The 20,846-nt window shown below is 34.9% G+C and overlaps 5 protein-coding genes and 1 pseudogene across 5 annotated transcripts; 3 read left to right on the top strand and 3 right to left on the bottom strand.

The window, feature by feature from the left end:
• The first annotated feature begins 921 nt into the window (after positions 1-921).
• Positions 922-3,980, top strand: LOC107464314 (protein IQ-DOMAIN 6-like; annotated as a pseudogene).
• Positions 3,981-4,390: 410 nt separating this feature from the next.
• Positions 4,391-7,572, bottom strand: LOC107464503 (uncharacterized). The gene is made up of 3 exons (XM_016083424.3): positions 7,258-7,572; positions 5,495-5,591; positions 4,391-4,841 (listed from the first exon to the last, which is right to left on the bottom strand). Exons 1-3 carry the CDS (start codon positions 7,505-7,507, stop codon positions 4,769-4,771), a joined length of 420 nt encoding a protein of 139 aa, XP_015938910.1. The 5' UTR covers positions 7,508-7,572; the 3' UTR covers positions 4,391-4,768.
• A 730-nt stretch (positions 7,573-8,302) lies between these two features.
• Positions 8,303-11,857, top strand: LOC107464534 (protein MAIN-LIKE 2). Its single transcript, XM_016083463.3, has 6 exons — positions 8,303-8,399; positions 9,175-9,282; positions 9,389-10,024; positions 10,114-10,278; positions 10,357-10,749; positions 11,219-11,857. Exons 2-6 carry the CDS (start codon positions 9,193-9,195, stop codon positions 11,426-11,428), a joined length of 1,494 nt encoding a protein of 497 aa, XP_015938949.1. The 5' UTR covers positions 8,303-8,399; positions 9,175-9,192; the 3' UTR covers positions 11,429-11,857.
• Positions 11,858-12,480: 623 nt separating this feature from the next.
• On the top strand, positions 12,481-13,006 carry LOC110275371 (uncharacterized). Its single transcript, XM_021131277.2, has 2 exons — positions 12,481-12,679; positions 12,767-13,006. Exons 1-2 carry the CDS (start codon positions 12,485-12,487, stop codon positions 13,004-13,006), a joined length of 435 nt encoding a protein of 144 aa, XP_020986936.1. The 5' UTR covers positions 12,481-12,484.
• A 581-nt stretch (positions 13,007-13,587) lies between these two features.
• LOC110275608 (uncharacterized) lies at positions 13,588-15,014 on the bottom strand. The gene is made up of 3 exons (XM_052253694.1): positions 14,442-15,014; positions 13,809-14,356; positions 13,588-13,719 (listed from the first exon to the last, which is right to left on the bottom strand). Exons 1-2 carry the CDS (start codon positions 14,920-14,922, stop codon positions 13,821-13,823), a joined length of 1,017 nt encoding a protein of 338 aa, XP_052109654.1. The 5' UTR covers positions 14,923-15,014; the 3' UTR covers positions 13,588-13,719; positions 13,809-13,820.
• A 481-nt stretch (positions 15,015-15,495) lies between these two features.
• Positions 15,496-16,278, bottom strand: LOC107464313 (uncharacterized). The gene has a single exon (XM_021131779.1). The coding sequence runs from the start codon at positions 16,276-16,278 to the stop codon at positions 15,496-15,498; it is 783 nt and encodes a 260-aa protein (XP_020987438.1).
• Between the last annotated feature and the right edge of the window lie 4,568 nt (positions 16,279-20,846).

The raw sequence follows: 20,846 nt of genomic DNA, 5'->3' as shown, positions 1-20,846 counted from the left end.
GCCTTTGTTGAAGTCGTACGGGGTCCTTTTCTCTAAAATTTGGTGGGGGCATGGATTTAAAATAGTGGTTCGAATGAGGTTACTTTATATAGGCAAGGGCCATGTAATTCGAATGTGTAGAATTCAAATTACCAAGGACAGCCAAAACAGGGGGTAATTCGAAACAACATGTTTCCAATTACTATGGATATGAACTTATGGACTAGTTCGAATGATGCTAATTCGAACTAGTATGTCTTAGTGTGTGTAATTTGAATCAGTGTGATTCGAATTACTATGATGAGTAAATGCAGGCATAATTCGAATTACTATGGTATATGTAATTCGAGTGGCTCTAATTCGAATTGTATAGAAAAATGTTCTTGATAGAACTGTGTAACATTTTTATCTTGCCTCTTATTGATTTATATGCGCCATTTATTCTCAAATATAAGATGAATGAAAGAAATTATCGATTACTTAATAAAATAAATATTTATATACAGCTGTGTATGTGAAATTATAATAAAAAAAATAAATAATAATTTAATTAAATATATTAAATTTTTTGTCAAAAATATATTAAATTATTTAATAATTCTCCATTAGCATACAACTGGACCGTTTAACATTTGTGTTTGATAATTATCAGATGAGTTTTTCGATTTTGAGTTTGGAATCTGAAGCCCATTGAACCGAGAATATTTGTACGAGATATTCGGGTTATACGGCACCGTTTTCACCATTCAGAAGTCGCATTCATGAAAAGGTCAACTCATAGCGGTACACGTAAGAGTGCAAGACAGAAAAAACAAAAAGAAAAGTCCTCGTATCCGTTATGTTCTGTTTTTGTTTCTTTTGGACACTTTTTCGCACACATTTCAAATTTCAAAAAAACTTCTCTTTCCTTCTTCTCATTCTTCACTCTTAAGTCTTAATTAAACCAACCAAACTCAACAAACATTTTGCATTCTTCACATTTTTCACAACCCAATCAATAAAAATCCGATCTTTGTCCTTTGCTCTCAAGTTTTTTTTCTCAAATGGGTGGCTCAGGAAAATGGTTTAAATCACTCATATCTCACAGGAAGCCCTCCACCCGTGATCAAGTTTGCAACTTCATCACAATCTTCTTCTTTGTGTGTGTTTGGTTATGCTTTTGTGATTCTTATTTATCATTTTTTTACAGGAGAGGGGTAGTGGTGGTGGTGGTGGTGGTGATAAGAGCAAGAAGAAATGGAAGCTATGGAGAAGTTCTTCAGAAGGGTTTGGTTTTGGATCCTCGACAAAGAAGGGTGACGGTTCTCACAAGGCTTTTTCTTCTTTGGTGGATGATGAAGTAGCTTTTAATGCCGCGGTGGCAGGCTGCTATACGCATTCAAGCCATTTTTCGAGGCTTCTTGGTAAGTCACCGTGTCCACACACTTCGATGTTTTTGATCAATTTCAAACTTTTTGTATGATGGTGATCCTGATGCTCCTTGTTTTATTTTGTTATTATGTGTGTTTAATCTTGATTTGTTTAATATGAAAATCATTGATTTGGCCTCACATCTATTTAGACTGTAGCCTTAGGGGGCACTATTGGGTAAAAAAGGCAAAATCTTCCAATCCATCAATGCATTGAAAGTTTGATTTTTTTTTTCCTTTAATCAAAACTCTCAACTTCTAATTCTAGTATCTTCAACATGCAATAGTTAGTTGATGTTAAATTACTAAAATTCCGGATCAGGTAAGGATCAGGATTCCTAAGATCACAGCATGATCTTTTGCAGAAGAATTACTAACTAATCCTAATTTTGAATGAGTTCAACCATGGTAAGACTTTGACCTATTGAAGCTTAGTCCATGGTAAGACATCAAGCCACAATTTTTTCTAGTTTCCTAAGGAATGCTTGAGGACAATGTTGGTGGGGTTCGATTTGACCAGAGAGAGGTAGTTCATAGTTGCAAACTTGATCCTTGTGTTAGTATGTTAAACTTGTGTTCCATGTTATTGTATTTGTATTTCTCTTACTTGTTTATTTTGAGTTTTTTACCTTAATTTTGTGATGAATGTTGCAGGCAAGACGAGCTTTGAGGGCGTTGAGGGCAGTGGTGAGGCTGCAGGCTATATTTCGCGGAAGGCTAGTGAGGAAGCAAGCTGCAGTTACTCTAAGGTGCATGCAGGCTCTTGTTCGAGTTCAAGCTCGCGTCCGCGCTAGGAATGTGAGGAACTCTCCAGAAGGGAAAGCCGTGCAGACACTATTAGATCAGTACCGCAACCAAGCTGATCCTATTAAGGAGGCTGAGGTATTGTAAAAGCTTTTTAAATTCCTCCCCCCAAAAAAGATTCTCTAATGGAGAAAAATACTCATGTCATCCAATGATATATACATAACACTCAAGTTAGTCCTGCACTGATCTTAAATGTCAATGTAGTCTCTCTTTTTTGAAATTGATATAAATTTTTAGTTCTCTTAGACATCAATTTGTTCTAATTGATGTAAATTTCTTTCAAAAACTAACATCTTTCACGGATCACTTTTGTTCTTGTATGTTTGATTCCAATTCAAGTTTATATTGAGATGTTCCAATGTATGAAAATTTTCCTTCTTGTGCTATCAGGACGGCTGGTGCGACATTCCAGGAACAGCAGAGGAAGTTAAAGCAAAACTTCAAATGAGGCAAGAAGGAGCAATTAAGAGGGAGAGAGCAATGGCATACTCAATGTATACCAAGGTAATGTATTCGAGCTAAGAATTTAAATATACATGTGATGAGATTCAAGTTACTTTCAGAATTCAAGAAAGTTTCAAATCATACTACTAACTATCCATTATAATTTCCATTGTTCTAGATTTCTATTACTTAATTCGATTAAATGGGGAATGAAATACAGTTCATTACTTAATTCGATTGAAATTGTTTGCTTTCAGCAATTAACAGTGTGTGCTAGTCCACGCTCGACAGCTTCCAAGCCAGTCACACCTCTCAAGCAAGGCAGCCTAGACAATAAGAGCTCGCGATTGAGCATGTTAGAGCGCTGGATGGCGACAAAGCCATGGGAGAGCAGGCTACTGGAGGAGAACAATTTCGGCTCGCTTGACATGACTCCAGTGTCTGGAAAATGTGATGATCTTGTTGCTCCCTTCAATTCACATCAACAAAGAGGCTTATCCAAAGCAAGAAGCAGCGGTGCAATAACAAGAATTTCTTCCAAGTCTCTCACAACTACTCAATCAACTCCATCTTCTTCGGGTGTTAGCTCCGAATGCATGTATGATGATAGCCCTGCCTCAACCTCATGTACATCTGGATCACTGCCATCGATCAACAATGTTGTGGAGGAAGCAGCAGAGGATAGAAGTGTTAATAAACCAACCTACATGAATCTGACAGAATCAACCAAAGCTAAACTGAAATCTTGTAGGTGTTCCTCTCAGAATTCGAAGAGACTCTTAATGGATGACTGTCATTCTCATGGCTCAAGATCAGAATTTCTAAATGGAGACAATAGAAGCAGTTGTGGATCCTATCCTTCAGTCAATTCGTGGAGGGATCTCTATGCAACACCTTCAAGAGCAAGTTATCAGAAACGATTAAATTCAGATGATAAGTAAATTGCCATTCCAGTGGCTGGTGATAAAAGAATGTTTGGTTTAGCATTCAGAATGCCTTGAACCATGATTCAGGCAAAAGATTGTCTTTGATGATAATGTTTGCTTGAATAACGATTCTGGAGTTTTGAAAGCTAAACCAAGCATAAGTCTGTTAGAAGTGTGTTCTTTTGATGAGTCCAACAGCTTGTTGTTCATTGTCACCTTTAAATGTGTGCACAAGTTCACATGTGAAAATTAGCATTTTGTTTCAAGTTTTCTTTTTTAGGAAAAAACTTAAAAATGAGCCCCCCCTCCCCCCAATTTACTTGAAGCTTGTGTAATTGTGTTTGGATGCAAGGATGACTGTGTGTATGTTGAATGAAATGGAGCCCTGTTTTCATTGCTAGTGTTCACTTTCTTACTTCTATAGTTTTATTTCTAAGAAATACTTCTATAGTTCTCCTTTTTTTTTTTTTTGAAACCAAAAAAGAGAAAATGCCTTTAGAACATACTCAGTTGCTCAGCATATATCCTCGTTGTTATCACCCACCCAGTTCGGTAACCGAATTAAGTGAATATATATATCACCATGTCAGCAAGCTTTGATCATTTAGCTTATAAATAGATTATTGAAGGAGAGTTGGAACTTAGAACAGAGTCTTTTCCATTCGCTAAATTGTTTGGGTTTACTAGAACATGATATTAGCATCTACAAGCAAGTTTCATGACTACTGTTATTTTCTTGTCTTGCATAGCTCTGGGGGCTATGGCTGAGCCATTCTTCTTCCAAAAAATATCACATAAAAAATGGCCATTTTATCGAAAAGCGTGTACAATTTTAACTTTTAAACTACTCATTGGGAAATGAAAAATGTTCACACATCAATACATCACCATGATCGTCCATTCATCTGATACAAGTGTAGTCCAATAAGTAAAGGGAGACCCGAAAAATGAAATCACTATCGAATTTGTCCATTCTAGACTTGCAAATTATTGCATCTATATTCGAGAATCACAACCACAATATAAAAATATTAGATGCCTCAATATTTTGCTCATTTGCATACAGCACCAACAAACATCCCCAGTTCCCCATCCCTATTCAAAAGAGAGATCTGAGGATAACAAAGTTCAGCATCTTTTGCTGGATCATACCATGAACTGCACTAAGTTCTAAATTTGATGTCTTCCTCCAAGTCAACAACGTTAAGCTGTAATCCTAAACCTACCCTTAGCTATTCTTCTTGCAATTACTCTTCTGCCACCCTTGGTTGCCTTCCTGATCATGTAGAAGAAAAATTATTTCATTAACACGGCACAGATCTGTTGAGGTTACTCGAGTGAATTTTCAGTAACAATTCTAATAAAGAAAATTTTAGAAAGTAGTATTGGACCAACACTAGATTGGTTGTGTGGAAGACAGGCTTGTCAACTTACTAATGGTCTCGAGTTTGAGACACAAATAGTCACATATGGAATGGAATCTCAGAAGGGTCTAAATACCAATGACAAACACAATAAAAAGAGGTAGTACGTGGCAGTTGGGAATAGTAATATACACCAGGTATGCAATGAAAAACAATTGGCATGATATTAAATGTCCCCAAGGCCCCAATATCTACCTATAATTGCGCAAAAACAGAGCAATCATAGTCTAGAGACACAAGCAACACAAGGAAAAATATTACTCAATGTGGTGTCATATTCCATAAAACAATTTGTATACAACTGAAGAATTCTAACAGATATAAGCACAAGGTCATAGAATGAAATTGAATGATGTATCAAAATTCAGTGACAATCCACTTCATCCAAATTCTGTGTATGCATCATTAGCCTTAGCATAGAGTATGGACATTCATGTGAAAGAAGAAAGGATAAATAGTCATATTTTCCCATCTCTATAAGGGAGACATACACAAAAGTATTTACCGAGCAAAAAAACCATGATTCCTCTTTCGTCTAATGATGCTAGGTTGAAATGTCCTTTTGGGGAATAAAATCATTGGATCATCTGAAGAAGCATCTCCTACAGAAGAGAATAAACACTAATTAGAAAGAAATCTTTCAAGATGGAATAAGTGTAACCAACTGCTTTAAAATTTTCAGAAAACAAGTGTTAATGTCAACCTAGTGTGGGAAATATACTTCTGAATAGATATGCAAAGCATGACATGACAATTGGAGTGCGTGATAAAGGCTAATTGGATCACCAATGTGACATTATGCCTTTTTTTCCTTGATAAGAACTCCTTTAACCCCACTTATCTCAAGGCTTGCAACCTAAACCAACAAAATAACAATGACTCAATGACTTTAGTTTCCACGAGTGCTTCCTCATAACAAACACTACGTTGACATGAAGATAATGAGAAAAAGCGTCAATCTTGTCTTCCCAAAATGCAACAGAAGCCAAAGTAACTGTCATCCAAGGAGGCATTACCCCATCTGCTTGGTACACAAAAATTATTGTTGTCGAAGAGATGGCACAGCTGCATGCCTCTTATCTTGGATAAATAAATAAAAGAAGGGACAAAAATACACCTGAAAGTTCACACGCTGGACACGACAACACTTCAATCATTTAATGAGTCACGCGTGCACGGTATTTATACACTCCGGCGAACACAATATTTTCGTGTTTTTCTTTTTTAAGAAGAAGGGACAAAAATACACCTGAAAAGTCACACGCTGGATATGACTACACTTCAATCATTTAACGACGCCACACACGGATGGCCGGAAGGGTGAATGTGTCCGTCGGAGTGTATAAATAGTGTGCACGTGTGATTCATTAAATGATTGAAGTGTAGCCGTATCCTGCGTGTGAACTTTCAGGTGTATTTTTGTTCCTTCTTCCATAAATAAAATTTGTATTTGAGTAAACCAGTGATACACAATCCAGCTCCAGGTGCATATAGATTTCCTTTCTCTGTTCTATCAAAATGGATACTCCTTTGATGCACATACCGTCAACTTACATCCAAAAAAGCCAAACTATCAGCCGCCTATTTTCCACAATATCTTGCCTTAGGTGGTATTAAGTATGAACATCTTCAGATAAGACATGTAAAAGGCTCTAGTTATGAAATTGGATCAGATGGATGATAGTCTTATAGCTAGAGGTACATACATGGAGGAGGGAGACCGAACAAAACATCAAAAGAAACAATTAACAGAGATCTAAAAAATGAATGGTTTAAACATTGGTATGATGTATGATAGTACGGTTGGCATCATTTGATCAATGTAATCGAGAGCACACAAAGTGGGACAAGGCTTACTTGTTGCATAAAAAAAATAAAATCCCCAAAACTTTAGCATTGAAGATCCTTTCTCATATACTTTGTCTTAAAAAGCACAACTAAAACCCAGAATTGAAGTGATCCTCTTCTTATCATATCTTTTCATCTTCAAGTGACATTTCGACCAACCACAAGCCACAGCAGGAAAAACCAGAGTCAAATATTTCTAGTCTTCTAGTTCTAATCAAGCTGAACCGATTAGAACAAAATGTGTACAAAATGAACAAATTAAACGATGAAAAAGACTGTAAATGAACAAAATGTGTTGCAGAACCGATTTTATCCTTCGATAAAATAAACGAACCGAATCAGAATTCACATTTCAAATGAAAATGAAGTGATAGAGAAGAAGAAGAAAGAAAGAAACAGTTGATAGAGAGTGAAGTGTACCATTTGGTAAGAAGAAGCGGAAAGAGGGAAGGCCGCAGGGGTAAACGAAACCTTCGGTGTAAAGCTTCTTGATCGATTCGGCGTCGTTTTGGGGAAATTGTGGAGAGCTCGGGATCCTAGTGAGGGAAGGGAATAGCTGCGGCGAGATTTGAGGGTAATTGAGATGCGGTAGTGGAGTTTGATTGAGAAGCGATTTCGAAATCTGATTTAGGAGAGAAGCTCCGCTTCTGAGAAGGGTTTTCGACGCCATATTTTAGTGCGTGGAGTTTCAGAGAGCCAGCGATAACTAAACCCTAGAGAGTGTTGCATCGAAGGAGACGATGAAGAACAAAGAAGCTCTTTTTTTTTTTGGATGATAGAACAATTGGGCCCAATCGGGCTGTGGTCTTGGACCGGAATGGTCCAAAGCGGAAGATTGGACTTCTACATTTTTTGTATTTTGCAAAGAAAAAGTTTCTAGAGCAGACTATTTTTTAATCAATTTTAGCCAATTTCACTTCCAACTTATTTTTAATGTATATTTTATATTTTAATATCTATTAATTTCAAATAAATAGTTTGAAGATTTTTAATGGTGTATTAAGTATCTAACGTTTTAATGTGATAATTTTTTATTTTGATTTTTTTAAAGTCACTAATAGTGTTGTGATTTCAACAAAGAAAAATAAAAAAATAAAATTGTGAATATAAAAGACAAAATCTTATTCTTTAAAAAATTAGCTAAAATTTATTGTTAAATAATTTATTCTCTAGTTAAGCTTAAAAGAGAATAGTGAGATTAAAGAAATATTGATGTTATATTTAGTAGAAGAAAAAGATTATCTTTTGTTACAATTAAATGTGTTTAACAAGATTAAAGCTTGTTTTAGAAAAATTGAGGACAACAGAATTTAATTATAAAAACTCATCTTTATCATCTTACATAAAAAAAAAATTTAAAATTTAAAATTTCATGTATTTTATTGAAATCCTTTACCCGAGAAATATTAAATATTAGTTTTTATTTATTATTGTATTTTTATTTCTCCATTTTCGAAACTAACCATGATAGTTCAGCTGGGAAGAATAAACAACCATCTTCATTCTTCAATCGGAGAGTATTATCGGTATTGGCACCACCCACCACTTTTCCCTCGCCTCAGGTTCTCTCTCTCTCTCTCTCTTGTATTGGATAAAGTATTGGCTTTTTTGTTGTAGGGTGTTTGGATTATTGATAGAAACTAGATTGCCTGATAACAGTTTAGGTCCATAATTTACTGTTGTGGCTTTCTGGGTATGTCTGATTGATTCAATGTTTTTAAAAGGGAATGCATGCCATGGAATTTGAAAGTTCTAGTGATTTTGTTGATGGGCAATGAGAACTATTTACTGTATAGTTTAGAGAACTGTGTGAGGGATTATGCTTGCTTAACATGTTAATTACCAGCAACATGTGGGGATTTTCATGCTTCTTTTTGTTAAGGGGAAAAACAAAAGGTTATGAAAGAGGTCCTTATTACTTGTGAGGGAATCGTGAATATAGAGTTGGCTGAGTTTTAGCATTGTAACTACTTGCAAGCTCTAGGAGTAAGGAATGGAGATGTTCTATGGCATGAGATAGTAATGTCTTGGAGGTTAAGAACTGATCATGCCATGTCTCGGGAATTATTCTGGATGCGTTTTACTGAGTGATAGTCAATATTCAAATTGAGTAGATAAAATAGATTAATGCTCTGAGGCTTAGGCAAAATTTACAATCACAAATTGCTTGTCAAACTAAAAGGAAAGTTGTCTTGGAATATAAGGTAGCAGTGCACTATCATTGTGATTCATGAATGTTGCATGGATATAGATCCTTGTGCATATATCTTTGGTATTCTTCAAGTCAAGGTTAATGCTAGCAAGTTAATTCCATAGCTATTATTGTATCATGGACAGGTTCTATTGCTTTTCTAAATGGAGGTCAGTGAAGATCCTGGGCCGATTGATAGTCATGTACTTTATGATCAAGATAATCATGTTTCTTCAGCAATATGGGATGGACAGGTGGATGATGGATTTTATTGTAATGTTATGTTATGTTTTGTTTTTAAATTTTCGTTTTAGTGGCTAGTATAGTAGTATGATCATATTATTCATGCCAAATTCATAGGAGCGTGGTGTTCTTAGATGTCATGAACACACTTCAATGCTTGATCAGTGGAAGCTTACGCCTATACAGATTAAGTTGGTTGAGAAGGCTGGCTTTGGCTACCTGAGGTTACTTCCTCCAATGAGTCTTGACAATGCACTAATAGCTGCTTTGGTTGAGCGGTGGAGGCGAGAAACGAATACCTTCCACTTAACTGTTGGAGAAATGACCATAACCCTTGAAGATGTAGCGCTGTTACTTGGATTGGCTATCGATGGAGAACCTGTTATAGGCCCGATAAGCGCACCAAGTTCAGTTTGTGAAAAGTTATTAGGGAGAGTACCAGACGACCTGAATGGTGGAATGGTGAAGCTTACCTGGCTGAAGGAGTTCTTCTCAGAGTGTCCTGAAGATGCACCACCGGAAGAAATTGAGCGCTGTACTCGTGCTTACCTTCTATACCTTGTTGGCAGTACAATATTTTCTACAACGACGGGGAACAAAGTCCCCGTTATGTATCTTCCTCTGTTTGAAAACTTTGAAAAGGCAGGGAAGTTTGCATGGGGTGCAGGAGCATTGGCATTTTTGTACAGAGCACTTGGCAATGCCTCCCTTAAGTCTCAAAGCACCATTAGTGGCTGTTTAACTCTTGTACAGGTTACAAACATTACTTCCATTACTATTGAGATTTTCCTCCCACATTTTTGGTTCAGTTTGAGTACTGACTAGATTTCTAATCATGTTAGTGTTGGAGTTATTCTCACCTCAACGTTGGACAGCCAAAATTTAATCAAGAGCCTTATATTAACTCCTTTCCATATGTGCTTAAATGGAGAGGGAAAAGTTGTACCCGGACAAAATGTAATGTATTATCCTACAGAAAGGCTTTAGATTCTCTTAATGCTTCCGACGTAAGTCCTTAATAACGTGGCTTATTTCGTAAATTGTGTAGAAGGCGAGAGTAAATCTGCTTTAGTTTTAATGCACAGGTCCATTGGCTGCCTTACAAGGATATGGACTATACGACCATACCAGAGGATATAAAATCTAGTCTGATTTTACGGGCTTCTAGGACAATGCTGTTGTGTTTTGATAAGGCAGAAAGACACCTTCCAGATCGATGCTTAAGGCAATTTGGCATGCATCAAACAATCCCCAAAGATATAGAGCGGTGGGAGAGGAAGGGTCGTATAGTGGATCATGGGATCGATTTAATAGGAAAAATGGACTTGGCTGTCAAACAATGGTCAGAGCGTTGGCATACTATTGCCAAAGGTGTTGATATTGTTGACGAGGACAGGTATATGCAGTGGTACCAGAAGATTACTCGTAAATTCATTGGAAGAGTGACATCATCTCTCGAGTCAGAGTATCAAAGAACAGTAAGTCTTGGCTGAATTATTTATCATCACTCATCTTTCACTTGAATGAAACTAAAGTACTAAACCCTAGAGTTTATCTTCAGGAAAAAAGTGGTGTTGGATAAATGAAACTAAGTAAAAATTATTAGTCCCATAAGTTCTTATAAGATACTTTTACAAGTTTAATTTCTACACACTCACTTTGCAAAACTCTTTTATACTGACATCTAATGCGGAAATTGCTGTCTCATAGATGATAAAAATGGTTTCTTTTTGAGAAGTAAACTGTTTTTGTCTATATGACTACACTTAATTAGATGTCAATGTAAAAATATTACATTTAGAATGTATAGAAATTAAGCTCTATTTTTTTCCCTTAAAAAAGGAATTTGGTTTTCTAGTTTTCCTCATAGGCTAACAAGTCATTTGTTTTAAGGTTTTACTCCTTAAAAGAAGATATGCTATGTATCGATAACTAAATGTTTTACAGGTTACTGCAATGAGGGAAATTGCAAGCATTGCTGATTTAGTCTCAACAGAAGGATTGGATTCTTATAATACAGAATTGCTTAATGGGGTTAAGAACATTGTGCATAAATGTTTAACTGAGCAAATCGACGAAACACCAAAGGAGAAAATGACAAAGAAAGGTAATCGAAAACGGAGGCAAAAAGACCACCTGAGTGTGGAGTATGAATAGAACCATTATAGAGGAGTTGCTGAAGCTAATTCTGACTTTGGTCACTAATATTTAGAACTTAGGGGTAGAAAAGGAGCTAAGATATACATTATACAATCAAATGGTCAACACCATTTTGCCAGAACATATAGAAGATTATGAAATTTATTATTAGGGAACACAGATTTGAGACATTGGGATGCAGATAGTTAACTACTGTAAAGCTCCATGTTTCAATGTTATAGGCGTTTGTTAAATGTTTTATTGTTCATTTCCTTGTTCTTTTTAGTTTTATTTCCTGATTTGGAATGTGTGCAATTACTAAACCGAATTGGTTGGAAATTTCTTCAGTTACAAAGAATGTTTTGTATTTTTCTTTTTGTGGATTTTGTTTGTTTTAAGTATACACTACGAGGGAAATTCACCAGTTATCCCTGTGTTACTGCTAGATTCCAAGTCTAATACAAGAAGCTTGGCAAATTGTTTGTTCAATTACTTTTCTGATGTTTCCATTGATTGTGAAATGATGTGTAAACAAGCATGCCAAGTTTTTAGTGTTTATGTGCATGTTAGAAGTTGAAATTATAAAATTTGCTAAATGGCAAACTTATAGATAATGTATCGTTATTCCACACAGAACAGTTTTTGGTATCATATTTAATTAAATGCTTTATAAGATGTATGACTTGCCCTTTTATTTTTCTTGATTGAACTATAGACATTCTAGCCTGACTTAAACTAAAGTCTTACAAAAGAGATGGCTTGATTAGAGTTAATACTCAAAATGGCCCCTCAAATTTGGATACAGACTCAATTTGACCCCCGAAATTTTAATTGACTCAATTTGAACCCCCAAATTTGAATAAGTGACTCACGTTAGCCCTTCTGTTAATCTCCGTTAACGGCACGCTTACCTGGAACGTTAAGTGGCACGTGGGCTTGACAGGTGGCCTTATTAAACGTTGATGACGTAGGAAAAAATTTTTTAGACTCAATTTAGCCCCCATTTTAATGAATATAAAACCCTAACAAGTGCCAAATTCCCAAATTGATATCGTTGTTTGGGTGTTGAAGAAGATGATGAGGAGCACCAGCCAAGGTTCCGGAAGCTGCAACAGATCTCATTCACATGGAAGTTTGGAAAGGAATCCAAATCGAGCTAGATCTGGAAAGGTTCCACACTGGTGTGGTTGTGGAATGCGTCCTGTTCTTCGTTGGTCTGGAACAGAAGCAAATCCAGAAAGACCATTTTTTGGATGTCCAAATTATAATGTGAGTTCTTGAATTGCTTCCTTCTTGAATTTACATATTCTTTTTGTAATACATGCATAATTTATTTTGTGGTTCTTGTTGTGATAGACATCTGGAAATAGATGGTGTGGACTTTTTGTGTGGACAAATGGCGTGGAAGAAGAAGACATGATTGGCAGACATGAAACTGAAAATAGCATTGAGTATTGGAAGATGAACGTGGGTTGGAAGATTAGTGCAATAGAAGCTGAAATTAGGAATTTAAAAATATGGAATAGTATTTTGAGTTTTTTTCTTGTTTTGTTTGTAGTTGTAGCCATTGGCTATGCCTTGGGTGTAAGAAAGTGATGAATAAAATTGAATTAATGTCACTACAATTATGTTTTTTTCAATACAAATCTGTTTTGTAAATTGTAAGTTTTGACTAAACTTACAAATTCAGTAAGGATATTACAAATAGGTATGATTCTGTAAATTAAAATTTGTGACTAAACCTGTAAAAAGAAAATGGTAAGAATAAACAAGAGATTGATTACAAATCTGCAAATATCAATAATAAACTAACTTGTAATTTATCTACCAAATCTCCAAATTGCAAAATAAGTTATAATAATAAACCTTAAATCTGATTTCATAAATCAACCATAGTCATGCCAATGACCATCGTAACACATGATAAACCAAGAGTGATATCTAGAATGTCATCATTACAGTCACAAAACAAAAGGGCTATTTAAAAGGTTCCAAAACAAAGCCCTATACAAGACATGACAAAAGGCATAAACCACTGATGTAAATTTTAGTTACAAAACAGCCACAAAATAACCTCAAAACATACACTTTGGATTACATTTATCAATTCATCCACAAAAGATAACATAATTTAAAGTCTATTTCTTCCTTGGTGCTTTGAAACCCGGAGTGGGGACAAATTTCATAAATTCAGTAAACTTTGACGCTGTCCCAGAACTAGCTCCTTGCATTGGGTCCACACTGGGAGTTGCTCTTCTTTTATGCGGCAGCTTATCCGGCCTTGTGAGTGGAGGTGGAGGTGGAGGCACCTACATGTAATTAGAAATATTTCATAGATGATGAATAAACACATGAAATTTTTCTAAATATAATTAATTAATGTGTTATATATTGGTACCTGCTCTATAATTTATGGCTGTGAAACAGTGGGATGGGTGATGTCAATCTCCGAAACCTGTGGAGCATCCACAGTTTGTATACCAGCAGTTGTCGCAGCATCATCGGGTGCATTTGCACTAGCTCCATCTTGGGATTTGGATTTAGCTACAACAGCTGCTGCTGCAGCAGCAAGAGCACTTGCAATATCATCAGCTTTTCTATGAGCACAACTTCTTTTAGTGTGTCCTTTAACACCGCAGTAGGTACAAGTAAATTCTTTGTAGATTCTCTTTAACTTTGTTGCAGTTTTAGACTTCTTACTGCTCGAAGGCTCCTCATCAGCGTCCTTTCTCCTTTTCTTCTTAAAGTTTCCTGGCATTCTCCTAGTTTTAGGTGCTTGAGGTCTGTTGTATTCAGATTTTTCCCACAGTTCCTCACCCGGTATTGGATTTAGGGAATGCATGTATGTAGCCCTATATGCCTCCATAGTCAACCAATGATGACAAAAGTCTTCAGGATTTTTATTTATCCTTGAAATTGCTGCACGTGCATGGACACACGGCATGCCTACAGATTCAAATCTTAATTAGTCATGATATATAACTCTTAAATGCCATACATTAAAAATGTTAATTAAGATATCAAATTGGACCTGTTATCTGCCAGAATCTACAAGTGCAGATGCTTTTGCTTAAATCAACTGCCATGTTAGTAGGCCAGCCGTGAATTTCAAACCTTTGGTAGCCATCATCTCCACACCATATAGGTGTCCATTTTTGCGAGTCTTTTCTGATCTTCTGTAGCCGACTTTGTTGGATTGGGGGTAGCTTGCCAATATGGTGAGATAATTTGACTTTATTTTTGGCAATTGACCTCGTTGCAAACATCCGAACCTCCTCTAGTAGTGTTATAATTGGCTTTGCTCTGAACTCCTTAATTCTTGAGTTAAATACCTCACAGCCGTTGTTACAAATGTTGTCCATCTTTGGTCCATGACTGAAAAATGCTCTTGTCCATGACTCTTTAGGCCACTTGTTCAAGTATGCCCATGCTTCTTCATTTCTCCTCTTTAGCCTAAGCATCTTCTGTTCAAACCCATGGCGAGTAGTTTCCCTGGCACAATCCCACAACATTCCTCTCAACTCCAACTCCTTCCATTGTTTATTGAAATTTTTCCATAAATTCCATACGCAAAACCTGTGGTGAACCGTAGGCAACAATTCCTTGACCGCTGGTATCAACCCCTAAACCAAATAGTAAGAACAATTTAATTTTCGTGCCTTATATTGGCCCCTAAAATAACTTTAATGAACTCAAATTGACCCTTGAAATAATTTTAATGAACTATTATTAAACCCTGATAAAATAAAAGATTGCATGTTCTATGTATTCCAGGTCTATGATAATGTGTGTAATTAGTAGAATGGTAACAATAAAACTAAACATTTCAAATTGAAACAAGTTGAATTTGTACTCTTTATGTACTCTATAACATATATGCTTTCAAATAAGTACAAGTATTTCTTGGAGGAGAGCAGGTGCTTATGATATGTTAATAAGTCACATTTAATTTTGAATATAATAGTATATATGAATATCAAACTCTTAATTAGAACAAGTTAAAAATAATAGTGTAATTATAACTCTTAAGACAGTACATAATTAAAATAAATTAAATTTGTAAACAATTTGTATAAAGCTCAAGTTTAGATTACCTTTTGCATGTCCGATATAAAGCTCCGTTTATCTTGTTCATATTCACCAAGGTCTTCAAGAAGCAATTCTAGAAACCACCTCCAGTTCTCCTTATTCTCGACATCTACAATCGCCCAAGTAATCGGATATATATGATTGTTGGCATCCTGTCCCACAGCTGAAAGTATTTGTCCACCGAAATGCGTCTTTAAGAAAGCTCCATCTAAACCAATCAATGGTCGACAACCAGCCTTGAACCCCTTTTTGCAACCATCCAGACAAATATACATTCTTTGAAATATAGGGTCGCCTTCAACCTGTGGAATCACTCCAATTTTAACTGTTGACCCTGGATTGCTCTTAAGCAATGTCTCACCATAGTCTCTAAGTCTACCATACTGTGCGGCTACATCACCATACACTGCATTTCTTGCATCTGTTAAAGCTCTAGTTAAGGAGGACTTGTTCAAATCCAGGTCACATCTCCTCTTGAAATAAGCTGCTGCCTCACAATGCTTCAAGTTAGGGTATTTCCTTAACTTCTTGACTAAGTTCTGAGCAAGCCACTTCTTATTTGCTGCCCTGTTTTTGTTCATCCTAGGACATACATGCTCATTATTGAACGTCTTTAACTGCCAGCATGTCTCCTCATGGTCCTTAGATGCATATGCAATCCATGGACATTTAACTTCTTCATTCTTCCACTTGAAAACTGCCCTCACCCTGTAGCTTTCATTTCTTCTAAATTTGATTTGTCTCCCCTCTTGAATGGTAAAGTCCCTCACAGCTTCCATAAATTCTTGTTTAGTGTTAAATTTCATTCCAACTTGGAGCATCAGCTGTCCAAACCGAGCACCTTGTGAGAATACAGGAAACATGTCATCACTTTCTTCGTCACTAAGTTCATCTTCAGTATCTGGGGGGTTTTTAACTCTCCCGATTGCCAAGAGTCTTTTCCATCAGATTCATCATGCATTGGGTCATAAGCATCATAATGTGAACCATGGTTCTTCCCTAACACTTGTAACCAGTCCAGCTCCTCATCAGAATTCTCTACTACAATTCCATCATCTTCCACTGACACTTTTTCTTTCCCCTTTTTCCAAGCAGACCCTGGTGCATGCTTGAACTTCAAGTCCCTCTTCCTTGCTTCAGAAATTCCACCATCAATATCAGAGTCACTTGAGCTTTCAAATGGGTCAGGCCTATATAGGCTGTCTTCTACAGAGTCATATGAGTCGCTACTACTGCTGGTTCGGTCTCCACCATCCTGACTTTTCACTATTTTACTTGCTGATCTAGCAGACGATCTAGTAATAGGTTTGGTCTTGGCAGAATTCACTGAAGTGGATTTTGGTTTAGGCTTGTTTGTAGGCTTAGTGATTGTGACTTTAGATGATGAGGGTTTGTTCTTGGGTTTGGGTTTGCTTGCAGATTTAGATGATGTGTGGTTGGTCTTGGCAGTGTTGGATGTAGTGAGTTTGGGTTTGGGTTTGGGTTTGGGTTTTGCCTTAGGTTTGGGTTTGATGTTGGTGGTGGTGGATTTGGTTGAGGTGGGCTTGGGTTGGGCCTGAGTTGGTGATTTGGGTTGGGCCTGAGTTGGTGACTCAGGTTGGGCCTGAGCTGGTGGATCTTCTTGGTCCTGAACTAGTACTTCAGGTTGGGTCTGGACTGCTGGTTCTTCATTGCACTTTGTATTTGAGACATCATTTGAGCTTCCTATTGGATTTGGTTTGGTGATAGGTGCATCCTTGTCTTCTTCAGGAGTAATGGCAGTAAACTCTATTAACTCAGGTACTTCATTATCATGAGGTTGGGAAACTCCATGCTCAAAATATAAGTGGACTCTTCCTTGGTTCATTTTTGCAAGATAGCACATCTCTAACAATTCTTTGTCATGTAAAAGTGCTCTCAGTCCATTCTTTAAAGGTCTCCCAGGAATAAGCCACCAACATTCAACAATGTCAGCATAACCGAGCTCTTTGTAGTAATCCCTCAGTGAAAATACATCCAATCTATCTTCATCTAGTCCAGTTAATTCATCCGTATTGTCTGTTTCGTAAACTACACTGCCATCATTCTTTGTAACAAAGCTGCCTCCATGATGATAGACAATGGTTATCAAATCACCCATCTACAAATATAATTCAAACAATTAACAAATTAACTTCAACATCCAAGCCCTTTCATATCATGCATCAGATGATTCTACATTAACATGCCAATCAATATTTTTTCAGAACAGAAAATATAAAAATTCATATATAAAATTTATCCGTGTAACAACAGCTACACAATTTTGTGTTGTCCATAATTAACAGCTCTGCATTATCACATTGACAAGCATAATCTATTTACTCATTCATGAATTTTTCATTTTATATTTTCAAAAATAACTCAGCTATTGAATCGTTTAGAAGCGTTGAAATAAAATGCTAACAGTAAAACTAAACATCTCAAATTGAAACAAGTTGAATTTGTACTCTATATGTACTCTATAGTACATAATTTCAACGCTAAGTGCCAGTACTCATAACTCTCCTTACTAGCATGTTTAGTATAAATATGTCAGAAACAAATGATTTAACTCTTCTAAAAATGATTCAACTCTAATTTATATATCCTTTCTTCTCTGTAACATAGTTAACGTTAATCATAATTAGTCTTTTAAAAGAAAAAAAACCCTAACAGAAGAGGATCAATAACTAAAACTATCTTCTTTCACAATGGACCCAATCCATTTAAGTATCAAATAGAGCACAAATTAATGGCCTGTAAACCGCAACTAAGAGAAGACAGAAAACATAACATTGAACCCAAATATAGAATGCTTGCGTTACTAACCTTCTTTGGAGAAACAGTGGTTCGCAGCTTCTTCTTTCTCGTGCTAGCAAACGAGAACGCGTGTGACAAAATGAGAACCCTACACTAGCAGCGACATTGATCTTCCACAGTATGTTGCCAGCGACATTGATCTTCCACAGTATGTTGCATGTGAGAGAATGAAGAAGAAGAAGAGTTTCCCTGTTTTGACTGGTTTGATCATTGGTGTTGTTGAATTTTAACCTTAGCATGAAAAACGCTGTCGTTTGAGGAGAGATTACCCGCCAAGGAGAAAACGACATCGTTTAATAAGCCCACCGTCAAGCCCACGTGTCACTTAACGTTTCAGGTAAGCGTACCGTTAACGGAGATTAACAGAAGGGCTAACGTGAGTCACTTATTCAAATTTGGGGATTTAAATTGAGTCAATTAAAATTTCGAGAGTCAAATTGAGTCTTTATCCAAATTTGAGGAGTCATTTTGAGTATTAACTCGCTTGATTATTATATTTACATTAGTAACGCATTGTGAGAATATTTTGTTAAAACCCGAGGACATGTGTAATAAAGTTTTACCAAGACATTTAATTATATGTTATGACATTAACAAAAATAATGATTTATATAATCATCTAAATATATAATTTTAATTTGATGATAGTGTAATTTTTTTTATTATATCAGAATTAAACTTATTTAATTAGAGATTTAAAAATACGAAAAATTACACATAAAATTCATTTTGGTAAAATTTACATTCATTTATCATCTAGCTAAAGATACTCTAAAATTAAATAGAAAGGGACCAAATTTAATTTTAGCTCACAAAATTTGAAAAAAAAAATATAGCATTTTGAGAAGAATTTAATTTTCACGTATTTATGGATATAAAAGTTTTAAATTTATTTTTTATAATATTTATGCATCAAAATTAAATTTTTTGTGAAACCTCAAGATAGTGAAATATTATGTGTAATTAAACTTCAATAATCAATAATAAATTATAAATTACAAAAAGTGAAAGAAGGTTGGAGAAGACAATACTATGATTATTCAAAGGGTCACACTTTGTAAAAATTCACTTTATACCGAATTTATACAGATATATATTTTGTGGTTAAAACTAGTAACATGTGTTGTTCTTTTTTTTTCCTTTTTATTAGGCAGAGTTTCAATATAAATGCAAAGGCTATAATTGTAGTCTGGTATAACTATTTGCAGATTATTAAATGTTAATTACTAACTCCGTTTAAAAATGGTTGACGCAGTTTATTATACTTCTTTTTTCTTATCAGTCGGATATACCAAGAAAAGCTTCCAAGCAATACAACGACCATAACTTTCTCGGATTATCAACTCGAATTTATTTTTTTTTCTTTTTCTAATGTAATGTACTAGTAGATTAAATAATTTATAATTTTATGACGGTAAAATAATACATGTATAACCATTTAAACAATAATAACACATTTTTTTATTTTTTCTTCTTTACGTCTTTATTCACAACTTTTTAAATGATAATTATAAAGAAATAGTATTCGTATGATATATAAAAAATTGTTGAATATTCATTTATAAGTATATATTAAATAATTAATTATAACATGTGTTGTTAATTTGTTATAAACATTTTAGCATTTTATTAGTTTGCTTTCTTTTCATTTTTACATGGGAATGATTAAACATGTTAAACAAAATTAAGACATTATTATACTTATGTTTAATTTTTATTAATTAATAGAAACTATTCTAACATGATATATAATTTAGTCAGAGTATCTGAAGTATATTATTTTTCCATTAAAATTACATCGTCTTCACTGATGAAAGATAGTTTTAATTTTACTTCAAATAGTTTTTCAAGTTTATATATCTAGCAATTAAATACTTAATATAACATTTCAAACAACTTAATAAAATTAAATTAGATAGTTCAATTTTTTTTAAATATTTTTTATTGTACAAAATTTATAAAATAAAATATTTTGTATGTGAATAGACTAAATCTAAGATTTTACTACATGATGTATACTCCTTTAATTTATCTGTTCTTGTATATTTATACGTTAATATTTTTATGAATTTTGTTTTTGATTTGTCTAAAATTAGAAAATATAGAGATAATATTTTTGTTTTTGAAGATTCTGTGTTTGTATGGTGTTTTTCGAACTATTATTTTTTATTGTAACATGAAATATTTGAATAATTTTTGAAAAGTATTGTGGGATAAGTTGGGCACAAATTATTATATTCTATCTTGGTAAAACTAAAGTGGTAAATCAAACGTTAGGAATTTTATTACGTGCTTTTATTGATAAAAATTTGAAAAAAAGCATATGAAGAATTATTATACAATTAAATATGATTTTTGTTCTATATTTATTGCTTGTGAGAATACTGATTTAAAGTGCCATAGTGAAACAAAAAGAATTTCAGCTATGTTATCTATATATTTTTGTTGGCCTCATAGACATAGGAGTTGATCCGTACCCTCAGTATCAGACCGATGTTATACCTTGAAAATACCACGTTTAATAATC

Source organism: Arachis duranensis, chromosome 9, assembly GCF_000817695.3.
Source record: "Arachis duranensis cultivar V14167 chromosome 9, aradu.V14167.gnm2.J7QH, whole genome shotgun sequence".
Lineage (NCBI taxonomy): Eukaryota > Viridiplantae > Streptophyta > Magnoliopsida > Fabales > Fabaceae > Arachis > Arachis duranensis.
The sequence above is the reverse complement of the archived record's forward strand: the minus strand, read 5'-3'. Positions and strand labels throughout refer to the sequence as shown.